Source organism: Ixodes scapularis, unplaced genomic scaffold (genome assembly GCF_016920785.2).
Source record: "Ixodes scapularis isolate PalLabHiFi unplaced genomic scaffold, ASM1692078v2 PGA_scaffold7__128_contigs__length_106722199, whole genome shotgun sequence".
Taxonomy (NCBI): Eukaryota; Metazoa; Arthropoda; class Arachnida; order Ixodida; family Ixodidae; genus Ixodes; species Ixodes scapularis.
Window position 1 is genome coordinate 32112689 of NW_024609882.1, and position 16027 is coordinate 32128715.

Genomic DNA, 16027 nt, shown 5'->3' on the forward strand with positions numbered 1-16027 from the left:
TGAGAGAAAACTAGTGTTGTGTAACATTAGAATTTTCGTCTAGTAGTTTCGAATAATGGCTATTCGATTTCCTTTTGAGGTTTAAGGGAAACTGAACCAAAATTTAGAGCTCACAAAACAAGGCTAGAGTGATGGGCGGGCCGCTGCAAAGCCCAAAAACGTCACTCATGCAGCGATATCTCTAACGGATGGCCATATTTTTTTTTTTTTTTTTTTTGTAAAAGAGGTGCACGATTGAAAATGGCCGACGAGGCCGACAAGACATATGACGTCACGACTCTCATTCAATCTCCTCTTCGCTTCCTCGAGGTTGATCGAGCGGGTGAACGGAAACGAGGAGGAAAGAAGCGAGGCCGTTTCCCTCAATCTCAACTCTCCCAGGAGCGCGGCTTCATAGTCCTCGCTTGATCGTGCCCTTCTTTCCCCCGAAAACGGCCATCCGTTTGAGATATCGATGTATGAGTGATGTTTTGGAGTTCATAAGGTCCAGTTCAACGCTTTTGCGGCTTTATTTTGCGAAATCAGAATTTCGGTTCAGCATACCTTTAACTCCCATATTCGTATTTTTCAAAGTGTTGACCCGTTGAGCGCCGTTGAGTGCGCCGTTGAGCGCGCTCAACGGGTAAGCCCGGTGAAACTCGCTTTTTATCGAACACCGGTCCACAGCGGAGAACCAACACCCACAAAGCTCGCTTCCGCAGGTTTTCGCTTCTCCGCAGTGCATGGGCGCTCGTTAAGAAGCGCACTCAACGGGGCTAATCCGCCGCTATCAACATTTCGAAAAGCACAATATTGCAGTCACGTTCTTAAAGGTGCCCTAAGTAAGTTTCTGAGATAACATAAATATGGCGATAATTCACTTTGTTGGCTCTAGGATCCTAGAAATCCTTAAATCGTGAAAATACGCGGCCGATTTACATATTAAAAAAAGCAATTACAGGTCTCAGCACACCGATTTCATCTCCGATGATGGAAGGAGCATGTTCCGAAACCAGGACCACCGTCAGTCATTAGCAATCAAAAGACCCTTGCGCCTCCAACCGGTCGAACCGCGGAGTGATATATCGAATGCGCGTGGCTCGTTGCCCATTCAGCCCGGACTACGATTCAACCCAGCGAGCACGCGCTCGAGCGCTTGAGAACTGCCAACCAAACACATCACTCACACACATACAAAAAAACAACGATAATGTGTTGTTTTTGAGATGATTATTGCAGTATTATGTTCTCTCCCTATTGGAAAAACCAGCATGAAAATCAAACTGGTCAAGCTGGTAATTAAGGTGGTCAAGCTGGTAATCAAGGTGGTCAAACTGGTCAATGTGGTAATTAAACTGGTTTAGCTGGCAATCAAGCTGGTTTAAGCTGGGCAAGCTGGAATTTAAGCTGGTCAGTCTGGTCTAAGTAAAAACCAGCATGGTCTCACTCGAATCTGGTTTTAGATTCAATCTGGTGTAGCTGGGAGCCAGTCTGGTCTTAACTGGTCAAACTGGTTTTCCATGGAGCCAATGTGGTCAAGCTGGGAGACGAGCTGGTCATGCTGGGAGACAAGCTGGTGAATCTGGTCGAAATAATAATCGTGGTGGTCAAGCTGGTCATGCTGGGAGCGCGCACGCCAAGGTCGGCTAGAGATAGCCGAACTGGCATTGCTGGGAGCGCGCGCGACAAGGTCGGCTGCTGGAACGAGGCCACGTCCTGTTCTTTGTCCTCTCGTTTTTGGTAGACCACCGGGCGCGTCAGGCGCGCTGCAAGCTACCTTTGTGTGCGAGAAAAGAGAGAGAGAGAGAGAGAGTGGTAGAAACGGAGAATCGAAGACGCGTTTGGATAGCTTGGGCAGAGGGCAGATCGAAGGGACGGCTGTGTGCGCGTTGTTTGGAGACTAGTTGAACGACGGTGCAAGCGAAGCGGGTTTTGAGAAGACAGCGAGCGGCAGTCCGTTCAGTGCGGGAAGATGTCAGACGTCCCGACTGCGGCGTCGCTTCGTGTCTTCGAACGTGTGTGTGCCCAAGAATGACGGCGGTGCCGAGGAGTATCGCCAATATGCCATCCAAGCCACACGGATTTCCTCGCCTCTGCCGACCACGCAAGTTGCCGCTTCGCCCCCATCGCTGGCGGGACCCAGGTTCGCTTCTCTCGTCCGTGTAGTATTTTCGTCTGCTATTGCCTGTTTTTGGCCTGTGTCTAGTATTTTTTTCGTGTTGAGAGATAAGCAATCTGGTTTTATTAACATTGTAGACAATTTGCACCGAGAATCTGTGCGTCGGTTAGTACTGTGTCAGCGCCGAGGATGTGTAGCATTTGAGTTCATGTGAGGCTGCCGCAAGTACGAAAATAATAAATTGGATGCCGAGTTGGCTTTTCTGACGAGCTTGGCTTTTTTATTCTGTGTATTAATTTAAACAGGTTAAACTGGTTGGGAAGTTCACCAGCATGACCAGTTTAACAGCATGACCAGCATGCCAAACTGGGCATGCTGGGGCAATAACCCAGCTTGAAGCTGGGACCAGATCAACCATCATGACCAGTATGACCAGATCAACCAGCATGACCAGCATGCCAAGCTGGGCATGCTGGGGCAATAACCCAGCTTGAAGCTGGGACCAGCTTAAGCTGGTTTTTTCAATAGGGAGCTATCCGCGAAAAATTAACACTTTCCGACTTGCTTCTATCATCTACAAAAGCATACACATTTTGTAATAACATGCCGTCCTGGCTGCCGAAACAATGCTCCTTCCATCGCCGGAGATGTATATCTTTGATTGCTTTTTTAATAGAAAAATTGCCCGCGCATTCTTATGATCTATGGATTTCTAGGATTCTCCGCAGAGTGAGTTATCGCCATATTTAGGCGATCTCAGAAACCTCCTCAGGGCATCTTTAAGAGGAAAGCCTAATTTTAAAAGAGGTATGGTGTCCGCGCGCGAGTGGTGTGTGTAAAACAAGATGGAAACATTCTTAATGTTGATATATGCAACACATTAAAATATGCAAGATTCAACGGTGGCTATTACGCCAGAGCATATGATAGGCAAAAATGTTCTGACAACCTAAGTTCATCATTCATGATTGTCTTTTCTTTTAGTTTTTTTTTTTTTTGTTTTTTTTTCATATTATCGGGTTGATAAAACATATTTGCATTAGCAAGACTATTTATAAATCCTCTCAATTAGGTATAGCTGGGCATCTCTAGACTTCCTGTATAGGCTCCCTACGGAAGCCAGAGTTGCGCGTTCATGCATGGCATGTGGATACAGCTCGTCACGTGACTGAATTCGGCGAATAGCAGCGCCACGCGTTCGAGGCGCGCGGCGCGCTCAAAAGCCGGGGAACGTACGACGGGGCAAGTGCAACGTCTAGTTTGCTGCACGACACTTAATACGGATCCTTACGTGATCGGATCTCTGCGAATAGCGGCGAGGGCGGCACGCGGCACGTGGAATCAAACGCGCAACTCTGGCTCCCGTAGGGAGCCTATGCAGGAACTCTAGACATCTCTATCTGTTTAATTTGACGTCAAATGCATCGTTTACTTGCCATTCACATGTAGGCAAGATACTTCCTCAGGTCAGTCAACAAATATGGGTAGATTAAAATTAGCTTAGATATGAATAAGTGTACGCTTAGGACCAACCTTTACGATATCAGATGAATTTTCTTTTAGGCATGCTGCAGTAGTGAAAAGCTAGGAGAACATTTTCGATATTTGATTCAAAAATATGCCGCCAAAGACACTATTCGCTTTGAATTCACTTCGAACTCAAAATCCACTATTCACACATGCCTCGAAAACTGCCTCAAAACGCCGGTTCTTCCACCGCACCATTTAATCTACATCGCCACCACTAGAATTACTATTCGTAGTTTTCTTTTTTATGTCAGCGAAACTATGAAAAAAATCCTTTGCGTTATCGTGTAAATCGTGTATAGTGATCTGACTTGATCTGATCTGATTTGATCTGAATTACCATTTTCATAAGTCTTCTGCCATGCGCGAATATATGCCAAAGTTGCTATGCGCTTTGCTTTATGTCTGATGAGTCTCGGGGTCACAATTATTTTGTAATGTGATAAATAGTAAAATAATGCACTTAACTTAAAGTGCAAGATGTCCCCCCAAAAAGAATTTACAAAGGTTTGAGAATTCTGAGACACTACAACACTTTCAGGATTGAAAAAACGTTCCACAGAAGCCGATAAAGCTGACCTTTTCCTCGTCGAGTCTTGTTTCTTCAAGACCTCTCTTTTCTTGGCGGCTCACGAGGAACGAAAGCTTGCAAGCCGAAGAGAGTTCCAACCGTCGAACTCCACAGAACTGCGTAACCTCTCACCCGACACACCTTTCCACAACACATCAGCGAGCTCAAAGAGCTCACGAAGTTGCTGTTTTTTTGTTTTGTTTTTTCACCGCAAAAATAAAACTACTTATCGCCAAACGCTCGTTCTCAACCCAGAGTTTGCACTAGAGGTTCAAACAAGACGCTAAAATTCCAGCACGAACCAATATTTTATTCGAAAGTTTTAAGTGATTTTCTGAAAATTTCAATGGAAAAACGGCCTATTTTCGCCCGTTTTCGGCTCCTGGTGCCATAGAGTTCCATGTGTTTCAGAGCTCCGTCGGCCACCATTATCCCATTTCCCACCATACGAATCAGTCTGCAAACACGACTCACCGCAATATCCGTGGTTCGAATGCCTCGTGCCAGTTTCCTTTTTGAGCTCATTGCCACGCGGCATTCGGAGCACGGATCTCGCGCTGAATCGCCTTCGAATTTCTATGAAGACTGTCTTCATTCACTGGCGGCCATAGCCGTGCATGCGCGCGACTGCTGAGCGCGTGCTGATGGCGAGCTTCCATAGTCCTTTTAAGGCGTGCATTTCGCAACCTTGAGATTACCGGTCCTAGCAGTCCTAGCAGCCTAGTAATGTGAGCTCGTTCTGAGCATGCGCTCCAAACATCGCCCTCAAATATGGCGTCCAGAGAGACTTTTCCAAACAAAGGGCCCCCTGCCGGTTTCATTTGCAGTGTTCGTGCGTATGCCGTGTCATTTGCTCGCTTTTGCGAAGCGGCAAACATGCGCATGCTGGACTGAGGAGACGCTTGGCTGAGGACTTGCAAACATTGGAATGGTGTATAGGAGGCAGTGCGACCCCGGCTTTAGACGTGAAAATGTCGAAAAAGACACCATTCCGGGCAGGGGGATAGATCACACCGAAGGCTTGTTTGCGTGTTTGTAAGTTCCGCCTCGTTCGCTCCTCGTTTTATCTGTTTTCCTTCTTAAAGGGGAACCCGACGGCTTTTTTATCAAGTAACACAAGAAAGCTTTCTTGCGAGAGCGGTCGGCGCACGCAAGCCGCGCATTTAGAGCTGATCGATCTTCCGATGTCCCCTCAGGATGTTTGCCTGCCAGTAAAGTGAGCAAAGCACGGGCTGCTTCCGGTCCCTGGTGAGTGTGTGTACAGAGTAGGAAAAGGGGGCCTTGCGCTCTCAAGATGTTCGTCCATAAGACAAAAAAATATATATATAAACGGATCTGTACTTGAACCGGGAAGGTCATGCTTCATCAGACTGGACATCTAATCTGCTCCAAGGTCCCAAACATCCCAGAATCATGCCTTGAAACAAATCTATAAGCTTACTACTTTTATAGTTGTTCCCCAAATAAATTCGGGACGAATCAGATGCCAATGTTTCAGAAAATTTTTCAATAGTAAAATGTTGGCCGACAACGCCCAGGAAGCTGAATGGCGCACTAACTATACTTAAAACGAGTTCCATATTTCCATCAAAAGTTTAAAAAAAAAGAATCGATTATAAAAATTTTTGGAGATAACGGTTAGTTAGTAAATTCTAGTATCTGGTTCTGACCGCAATACATTTCTGCGAAAGCTGAGGGTTTAAAAATGCGTTAATATATTTTTGCGGTAAAAAGAAAGCGCTGTAATTTACATCTTGTAGACCCTGATATGGGGAACAATAAAAAAAAAAAACGGACGAACACAACAAAATTAGAACGATAAAAAAAAAATGAACGAACACAACAAAATCTCGAGATTTTGTTCTGTTCGTCCGTTTGTTTATTGTTGAGATTTTGCGGTGTTCATTTTTTTTTTTTGTCATTCCAAACTTTGGGCCTACAAGATGTCGATTAATTACCAGCTCGCCTGCACTCTATCACTGCTAACACTGTAATTTGTTTTGTTTAATATATATATATATATATAAGACAAAAAAAATAAAAAAAAGATAAACGGATCTGTACTTGAACCGGGAAGGTCATGCTTCCCGGTTCCATTTTGTGGCTGCTAGCCTGGTATCTTTAACGTGGACCAAGCAGTAGGGATACACGACCGCACACCGGCGCGATGCCCATCCAGAGCGAAACGGGAAGGGATGGGAATTGAACCCAGGAACACTGGGTTCTGCAGCGCGAGCTGTCGCTCCAAGTGCTCCGAGCTGCTGTGCTGCGTAAACACGCCCGGCCCCAATCTCCCGGGGTTAGGTCGCGCTCCAAGCGACAATGTAATTTCAACGTCCTGAAAACACCAGACTTGAAGACCAAAAAGGGGACAACACGCGCTTCGCAGGTCTCCAAACACAGCTCCGACGTTTCTTCTCACTTCCATGTTTATCCAGGGTCGCCTTTATAAACAAGGAAGTGGAATAAACTGAAGATTGAGCGAGTAGACAGGCGAGCTGCTTTATGTTACACTTTTTTTTTAAACGGCGACGACAGACGAATAAGGAGACAAACGCAAAATGTCTCAAATTGTTATTGGATTCTCAAGGGTCGTGTTCCAAAATTTACTAGATCTTACTCCAGCGTAAGGGTTTTGTACCCTGGCGTTCAAAAACCTCCCCGCGTCATCACCTTTCAATCCACTGATCTCTATGACAATTGCTGGATCGCGCTTCCCCGCTTGTTCGCTGCAGCGCAAGTGAAGCCACTGGGCTTCACTCGCTTGGGATACGATTTGCCGTTTTTGCTAGCCTTTGCTGCGGTTTTCCAGCGTGCTGACGACACGTTTTCTACTCGTTCGTCGTCATTCGCCGAAGAAGTTTTTTGAAGACTCTGTGTATTGTTGAGACTTTCCGTTGTGAACACGTGGAAAATTTTACGAAAGTGCAGTGTCGCAGGAAAAAGGCACAACGCGTCGAAAGGAAGGGCTGGCGGCGTGTTCAAAGCATCCTTGGCACGCCGAAGTGCCGTGTCTCTGTGCCTTCGCACGCTTGGATACCGACCAAGAACCGACGCCGTGTGTATGTGTTCAGCGAGTGCAATGTGCGTGAAGCTGTTCGTGCCTCTAGATCAGCGTCTTTTCCCCTCGCGGTTTAGGAACGAGCTTAATCCAGCGTCCACTAGCGACGGAAGATGGGGAGAAGGTACGTCTTTTTTTCATCCTTAGACGATTTACACAATACCGTGCACAACAGCTCCTCATCACTGATCAGTGCTGGCTTATTATCAACCTACGCGACTCGCCTAATTGTAATTGGTCAACAGATTGCACACGACCATATCGGCCGCGCTTCAAAGATTTTCATTCTCGCCGTCTTGTACTTTTGCTTTCGAAAACCCCCCTGGCTCCACGTACAACGTTGCCCTATTTGTGCTCCCACGGAATCTATTAGAGTAGATTTGGGACATAGCCATGGTTAATATAGTACATAAGAATACGTACAGATCTCCCCCTTTTATTGATAGCAACTCACCGGAACAGCTGGACGATCCAGAACTCCGTGGCCGATATATATAAATGATCTAAAGGCATCTACGCGCGACACACGTTCAGAACTTTGGCGCGGCGTCAATTCTTGACCGGTATCCAAGCGTGCGAAGGCACAAAGATGCATCACTCGGCGTGCCAAGGAAGCTTTGATCACGCCGCGACACCGGCGACACGTTTTCGACGAGTTGTACCTTTTGATACGGCTTCACGCACATTGCACTCGCTAAACACATTCACACGGCGTCGGTTCTTGGTCGGTATCCAAGCGCGCGAAGGCACAGAGACACGGCACTTCGGCGTGCCAAGGATGCTTTGAACACGCCGCCAGCCCTTCCTTTCGACGCGTTGTGCCTTTTTCCTGCGACACTGCACTTTCGTAAAATTTTCCACGTGTTCACAACGGCAAGTCTCAACAATACACAGAGTCTTCAAGAAACTTCTTCGGCGAATGACGACGAACGAGTAGAAAACGTGTCGTCAGCACGCTGGAAAACCGCAGCAAAGGCTAGCAAAAACGGCAAATCGTATCCCAAGCGAGTGACGCCCGGTGGCTTCACTTGCGGGAGCGGCAAGCGCGATCCAGCAATTGTCATTGAGATCAGTGTTTCAATCTGTGTTGTCACGTGACACGACTCGCCGGAGTTACTCGGATCCATTTGGGTAAGATTTGGAACACCGCCAAGGTGTTGAAGAGTTCATCAGCTCGCCTGCATCTTATTTGTTACTTTTGACAATGTAATGTTTTGTTACGAGACTGGCAATCGACATTAGATCTGTAAGAGGCGAAACACGAGTTTGAGTGAATAAGAAGCTTGAACACTCGATGTTACAGAGGCCAGAGGCGCGTTTTTTGGTCACTGTTCCTTACTTCTTTTTGTTGTTCCTTACTTCTTTTACTTTTTAACGAGCTGATAGGACTAATCTGACATCGTCAAAAGCACACCATCATCATAATGTTGCTGTACGTGTTTTATCATCACTGAACCGATCATAAACAAAATAAGGTCCAGTGACTTGCACTTTTGAAACTGCTTAATTGCTTCCATTAGCTCGTAGCGTAGGCTCCATCAAGGCCAACGTTACTAAAACCACTCAGTTGGGAAACTGCCAGAGAGAATGCTCTGAAAAAGTGGCCCCAATCTGTCCACCAGAACCCAGCTAATGGCGAACAAAACGCCGCCATTTCTCCCGCAGCGGTCACTTGAGGAACTGCACGTTACTTCTATTTTGGCTGTAATCGGCCATTTTGGCGCCAAAACAGATACAACGGAAGAGGTTACAGGGATGCCACCCCCGTCTCCCCAGCGGACGCGCCGCGAATTACTACCGAAGTTAAAATGCACCTCCGAATTTCGAGATCAAACAAAAACACCCTCCCAATTTGACGAAAAATAAACTCCGAAAACACGGAATCCTATTCATCATCCTTCGGACCCCAGCAAGGGGAGGTTAGCACATAGCGCCACTAGGGTATTCTTAACTACTCCCTTTTTGTGTTCCACAGTGTGAAAACAGCTTAGAATAAAAAAAAAGGGAATATTTATTTCTTGCAGAGATGCCGTCGGACATTGGCTTCCACAATTTTAGAGCGTTTGGGGTGATGCTCTGCGCAGAAAATTAGTCATTCGGATGATACTACCAAATATTGGCAGTCTTACAGTTAGTCTACAAGGGAGTCCAATCACGTTCACCCGGCCTTCGCGCCAAGGAAGGAATTCTTCAGGGCACTAGCCCCATGCACGCCCTTCTGCAAATAACGAACAATGGGCATAAAACGTAGAAATACGTAAACCAGAGAAGAAATTGAGTAAAGCATATAGCGTGTAAAAGCAGTGCTTTATTGCCGACCAAGCGAGTCTCGTCATGCCAGGATGCGTACAAAAAAAAGCCTATCAAAAAACATTCCTAAGGACCGTATGTAAAGAGGCGTCACTCAAAAATCACGCAGTGCGATTCTTCGGCTTGGAAGTGACGATGGACTGCAGAGGAGCTCCGGCCGAGACGGCACTCACCGGGGCCGCAGGCACGACCGTGGAATCTGCGGTAGTGCCAGTGACGTTAAACAAAAGACTGGAAGCAGTCTCTGTACCATTAGCAAAAGCGGCAGTTGCAGGCACCGTGGACGAAGGTAGGGCAGCTTGGAAGGTCGACGCAGGGCCAGCGGTCCCGAAGATTGGAGCGACTGCCGACGCCAAGAAATTGCCAAGAGCAGCGACCGGGGCGGGTGCTCCGAAAGAGAAGAATTGACCGCCAGACGCTGAAGCCGAGTTACCCAAGGTGAGGATCTGCCCAGTCGAAGCATCAGACGAGGTGCCCAAAGACGTCGGGACGCCGGCACCGATGGTAGCTGCTGGACGCTGTTGGTCTTGGATGACCAAGACAGAGATAGGTCCCCCCGAGGACGGCTGAGCACTGCCGTGGTGGTCGTGGCCGTGTTCGTGATGACTCTCGTGGACGTGGGTGGCTGTGTGGGCGCCAAGGTGATGGTGGTGAGCATGGTCGTGCGGATGGCTCCCGACCGAGATGGTTTGAGAGGTGCGGTTGAGCCAGACGGAAGCGTTGTGAAGGGGAGCCACAACCGGGTTCACGAAGTTTTGCACGGCGTTTCCGAAGCCGGCAGTGATGTTGCTGACGACTTGCTGTTGGGTCTCGACAAGAGATGAGACAACACCCGAAGCACCGATGACGGTACCGCCGCTGGCTTGTGGGACCGTGGAGACGACTCTAACGTTGACGATCTGCCCGACGAAGACTGGCACGTTTTTGACCCGTATGGCATCAGAAGATACGGCAATCACTTCTTGCTGGGTCTGGGCGTCCTGGTGGTGATGCTCGTGGCCAGAAACGACGTGCGTTGCATGGTCGAGGTGATGCGCTGAGTGACTGTCGCCGCTGATCCCCACATTTTGGGAAGTTACGAAGGTTCGGGCACCGGAGTGATCCTGGGCCCCTTCGACGACGATAAAGAGAAGAGCGGCGATGAATGCAGACTTCATGGTAGCTTATCGTTTATGCCCAGAATGCGTGCTGCGGCGATTTGACAGCCTGTTTTATATCGTAAGCAAGAGGCGAACCTTCTACTCTCATTGGCTCTTTGTGTTGCCAATAGGGAAATTAAGACATAACATCAGTACGCTGAGTCAAGACGCCGCCGTAAGTCACGAGCACGATCATCTTGATTACTTTATTTCGCAGGGTCACTGCTTTCGATTACTACCTGGCTTCTTCAAAACGTGTCGATCGGAATTTGAGTTTGGGCGCGGAACGTCGTTCAATGACTTTGCGTTTCGGTATACTTTTTATTTGCAGACGTGTTCAGTAATGTTCTCATCATGAGGAAAACGAAGACCTAAAGACCCTCCGTTTTCGAGGGACGTTACGAACACCAAGAGCGACGATGACGTCTATCTTACTTCCTGCCTTCAGCAAAAGCTCACATAATAAAAAGAAAAACGCCACGTCAAACCGTTTATTGTTTTTTTGTTTTTTGTTTTTTATTGTGCAACGCGTTGTTTAAAATGACGTGACGTTCTGGGACCGAGTTAATTCTCTGCGGGCAATCGATGTTACGAGCTGATGGGATCTATCAAACAGCGTCAAAGACGCAAGTCACTGGTGCTTCCCTGTACATGACTGGTTCAGCGATGATAGAATGCGAACGGGAACTCTAACGTCAGCGCTAAAGTCGAGACTAAAAGGAACACGTTAAACAATGTAAGAGCACCCGCGTTCATTTTCCAGTTTTGACTTGCATATCGCTCTAGGCGGTGATGTATTTCCGTCGGTATACCCAATGGTATATCTCGGCGCTCGGCTCCGACCTTTCTTGTGGCATGAGGGCAAACGAGTCCTGACTGAGGCGTTCGTTTGGCTCGGTGCTCGGAGGGTCACTGTGCAATAGCACAAACTGTTACACATTTCACCAACCTAAAAAACGGAAGACGAAAGAAGCACTAACACGATCAGCTATCCACACGAAATGCAAGCGCATGCTTATCTTTCGACTACGTCGTCTCTCTGTGTTTGTTGTCTTTCGAATTCTTAACTTTTCATAGCATGCCCGTAAAGAACCTGAATGGAACCTTCCCTTTTTATTCTCGTCCTTTTCTGTCTCTTTCTCTGCTCTGCCCTGCTCCTTCTTTGTTTTTTAAAGTTAAGTGCATTACTTTTTTTTTAATAGCATGTAACAAGTTGATAATAAAAAAAAATGAAAGACGTTTACGATTTCCGGTAATGCCCAATAAGAGCGCAGCTCTTGAGGAGGAGGAGGGGCATACCCCCTTCTCCGTACCCTCCTCTCCTGCTCCCCTGCCGTTTAGCGGTAAATTTCCCGCTCTTGAGAAGGAGGAAGGGAGGGTACGGAGAGGAGGGTATGCCCGTCCTCCTCCTCCTCCTCCTCTCTTGAGGCATTTCGATTTTGCGATATACCGTGCTAAACAATCTGGGAAAGATATATCATGGTGATGGAAATGAAAAAGGAAGGACTCAGAATTCCGGAGCGGCGGTTGCAAGAAGAAAGATGTTATTTACAGAGTAAGAAAGCAAAAATAAAAGTCAGATAGAGTAGGAGAGCAAGTTATAAGAGTCATCAAAATATCTACGAAAGTCAGTCCGCCGACTTCGCTTACTGCTCACACGGTGTTAATGCAGAAAAGTCGCCTCGTTGTCGGAACGTTGGTTCTGGAGCCTAGCAAGACGGAGGAGGGGGGAGGGGTCCACTCTTGAAAGGGATGCTGAACCAAACATTTCAGTGTCCATAATAAGTGGCCTGACGTCCGTACGATTTGTGACGTTACTACACTGGAGTGCGCGCGGAAATTTTAATATTGGTTTCGGCATCGTGTTTATTTACGGCTTTCTCAACAGCTATTTTAAATTCCGAAACAATAAATAGCATACCGTGAAGACTAAAGCCCGGTTATTCAGAAACATTGCGGCTTCAAACTTTTTTTTTTTTTTTTTTTAGTTTTAATACGTTTACAGAGGGGGCTCCCAATAGAAAAAGTTGTAATTTTCGGGTGCAAAGCGATAATTAAACAAAAATTGAGTGAAGGGCAATATTTTGTGCATTTTGGTAAATTAAAAAAAATTAACAATAAAATTTGCGTAATCATCACAACATAGCAAGCTCTATGATGTTCAAATTACATTAAATAAATTTTGAAGTTTTTCGCAAAAGATCTCATTTTTACTAAATTATTGATTGATGCCTAGTTTTACGCCCATTTAAAACAAAAATGAAACCACATTCACGCCATAATTGTTTTTTGTTTTTTTGTTTTCTTTCTGCGAAACTATATTAGGAAAAGGTTAAGGACCTTGGGATAAAAAGTCAAATTTTCTTTTACAAATCGGAAATGGTCGGGCGAAATATCGGGGACGTTTCAGATGGAATGACCCTGCTACGATCTACAGTATATAGCTTCGTTCGATTTACCTGCACCGAGGCAGGAAAGTGTAGGGCGGTGTACTTGCGGTAACAGTGATTTCCCTACACACACCCTAGAGAACGGGGGGGGGGGGGGGGTTTCACCTTTCTTGTGTTTTCTGAAGGCTTTCCTTTAATTCGCAACGACTCCTCTATTCTCAATGCCACCCCCCCCCCCCCCCCCCCTTTCCTAAAAATTTAGACACCCCCCATAACTTCAATTCCTAGGAAAAACCATGCTTGCGGTCGTATCTCAACACACGCGCAGGGAAGTACACGGCACTACACTGCAGGTAAATCGAACGCAGCTAGTGATCTTACGGTCTCTAAACTTCGTTTCGCCATAAGTGCGAGCGAAGCTGCAGTTACAAGCGCGCCCACACCGCCTGGAACGACGGTTTTATTGACACAAGCGCGCGTGCACTGCATTGCATATTCAAAACGTGGCGGTGTGACATGCCACGTGGAATACCAATCTATGTGGCGCCATCTCGTAAAAACGGCCAAAAGCTACAGCCTATAAAACTTGAATGCTCCGCCTAGAATTCACAAGATGGCGCACGCTGCTTCATACTGCGCGCATGCGCAAATTGCTTTCTGGCCGCTTGGTCTAAAAACAAAAAAACCGAAACAAATATTAAGCGGGACAAAATGATGCCACCGGCCGCCGTGCGTAAACAGAGAAGGGGGGTGCCTCCCCGTTGGAATTTCGTAATGGTCCGTGTGGTACACCCCGGCCAATGACCAACAAGTCGCGGTGTTATTGTTTGTGCCGTGAACCATGCAAGCGTCAGCTTCTTCCGTTGTGTCTCCCGCGCCCGCGTCAGTTCGGGGACCGACGACAACGACACGTTCGCGATGTTGAGGCGCCGAGTCGACCGTCGTTGCAACGTGGGACAATCGGGCGACGGAACATGTTGGGCGGTTCGCTGGTGAGCTTGTTTAGGCAGCGCTGCTACCGCAAACCGAGTCGGCCGGCGACGATTATCCCTTTGTTTGTGACGGATCGGGCCGACAACTACTGTCACCCATGCGTGCGAAGCGGAGAGTGAACCTAGCCAAGCGTCGCTGCTGAGTTCAACAGCACCGCTAGGCCTCCGTGCAGTGATCCCTCCCTCGTGAAGTCGACAGGCCAGCGTCAAGGTGAGGCACCGCTCCGGGCGGGTTGGCGTTTTCGTGCCTCCGAGGAGCCGTGTCAGGTGCAAGATCAGCGTCACGGGTGAACGCCGTTTCACTTCCACGCGGCGGCAAGGGTCCCGTTTCGCTTTTATGAGTTGAAAAGGGAATGTTTTCTGGGGCTCCGTTTGTGTTTTCATAACTTGGCGTCGCGTTCGAAGTGGAACGCCGTCCGCGATTCGTCGAGGCAGGCCAGCGATCGTATCAAACGGATGCCGCGTTGCATCCGAATCCTTTATGACGGCGCAAAGACCTGGCGGACGCGGCCGTCCCATGTCGGCGACGTCATTTATCAAACACTGCCTATCCGCACCCTATCGAACTTCGAGTTTTTCCTGTTTATGTTGAGAGGCTAAGAGCTCCGAAGGATGCCGCGCGCGAGCGGCGTAATTGATATCTCGTTTCACTTTTTAGAGGCTGAGGCGGCTTCCCGGCGACGGTGACACTAAAAATGGAACTCCGGAAGGTGAGCTGAGCGGCCTCCCTGACATGCGCGCAAAATAAACACTGTCACCCTGTTGTTTTCTTTGTGCTGATGTCACGCTCTGTGTCTGCTTGCAGAGCCTCAGAAGAAAGTTCTCGGGAAACATACGGTATGCCAAGTTCCGCGGGCTGTCGTGCAAGCACGATGTTTCCGCGACTCGCATGTGACGTTCTGTTTAGTGTCGGTGTAGCTTTTGTCGGCACTCGTTTGTCACCCCAAACTTTATCCTGTTTGAGATAAATGAACACACGTAAAGATCTCTCAACTTTCCATCCACCCCGTTAAATAGCGTTTTTGATGAAGTTAAAGACATCATTTCATATTTGTTCGCAAAGTTTTCTTTCACAATTTGTCTTGAACATGTTACGTGCAGCAGAGGCACAGACACGAGACCTTGGCTTTAGACGGTGCTCTCCACGCACAAGCACCCGTGCAAACAGAGTAGTTTGCATGGCCATGCCCTTGTGCCTGTTCCTTTGATTGGGCTGCTTTCAACTGTACACACCTAGCATTGTGTTTATTATAGTAGTGTAAAACAGCACCAAACATGAATATCAGATGAAGGCGTCATTCATCGGTGGCAGCCAATTAATTCGTCTGCTGTTCACAGGACGCCGGGCCGTTGGTTGTTGTTTGCAGTGTATGCTCAGAACTATACTTTGTTTCACCAGAAGTCAGAACACATTCAAAGGCTAGAAAACATACATATGTGGATGCACAGACCAAACACACAAGGTCATGATACATTTGCTGTGCTTGATTGGTTTAGCCGGGGATAACGAGTGCAAAGAAATACGACAAGCCCGTGCGTTTTCGGCGCTGCTTTATTCTTTCCTCGGCTTCTGGCAATTTGGCTGCACTGAGTAAAGGTCAAACGAAGTTTAGCTCCCATTTATCGTCTTCCAAGAAGAATGGTACTGAATGGGTGGAATGCGCATTGATTGTTTATAATTGTATATTCCTTCCAATCAAGATATTTTTTTGTTCTTGGCAGAATATAAATGAAAGCAAATTATGAGCATGCACTGCGAACAACAAGCAGCAATAGGATGTCCCTTGAATGCTCTTTATTGAGAAAAAGGCCAACCAGACAAGAATGATACCATCGACACAAGGAGTTCCAGACATGGTCCCTTCGATAGTTTTATCCTTTGCCGAAGCCGTTTCAATGGAGAGTACTGAAAAAGCGTTAACCACGTCCATATCTGACA

General features: G+C 47.3%; 2 protein-coding genes across 2 annotated transcripts in view; one reads left to right on the top strand and one right to left on the bottom strand.

Moving 5' to 3' along the window:
* Window positions 1–9545: 9545 nt before the first annotated feature.
* Window positions 9546–10761, bottom strand: LOC8025505 (midnolin homolog). The gene has a single exon (XM_002409244.4). It carries the CDS (start codon window positions 10722–10724, stop codon window positions 9669–9671), a length of 1056 nt encoding a protein of 351 aa, XP_002409288.3. The 5' UTR covers window positions 10725–10761; the 3' UTR covers window positions 9546–9668.
* Window positions 10762–13790: 3029 nt separating this feature from the next.
* LOC8025501 overlaps window positions 13791–16027 on the top strand; it is a 51084-nt gene continuing 48847 nt past the window's right edge. The window contains exons 1-3 of the mRNA XM_029975664.3: window positions 13791–14299; window positions 14747–14798; window positions 14894–14925. Coding sequence (XP_029831524.2) covers window positions 14784–14798; window positions 14894–14925 — 47 coding nt within the window. The 5' untranslated portion in view covers window positions 13791–14299; window positions 14747–14783. The remainder of the gene's footprint in view (window positions 14300–14746; window positions 14799–14893; window positions 14926–16027) is intronic.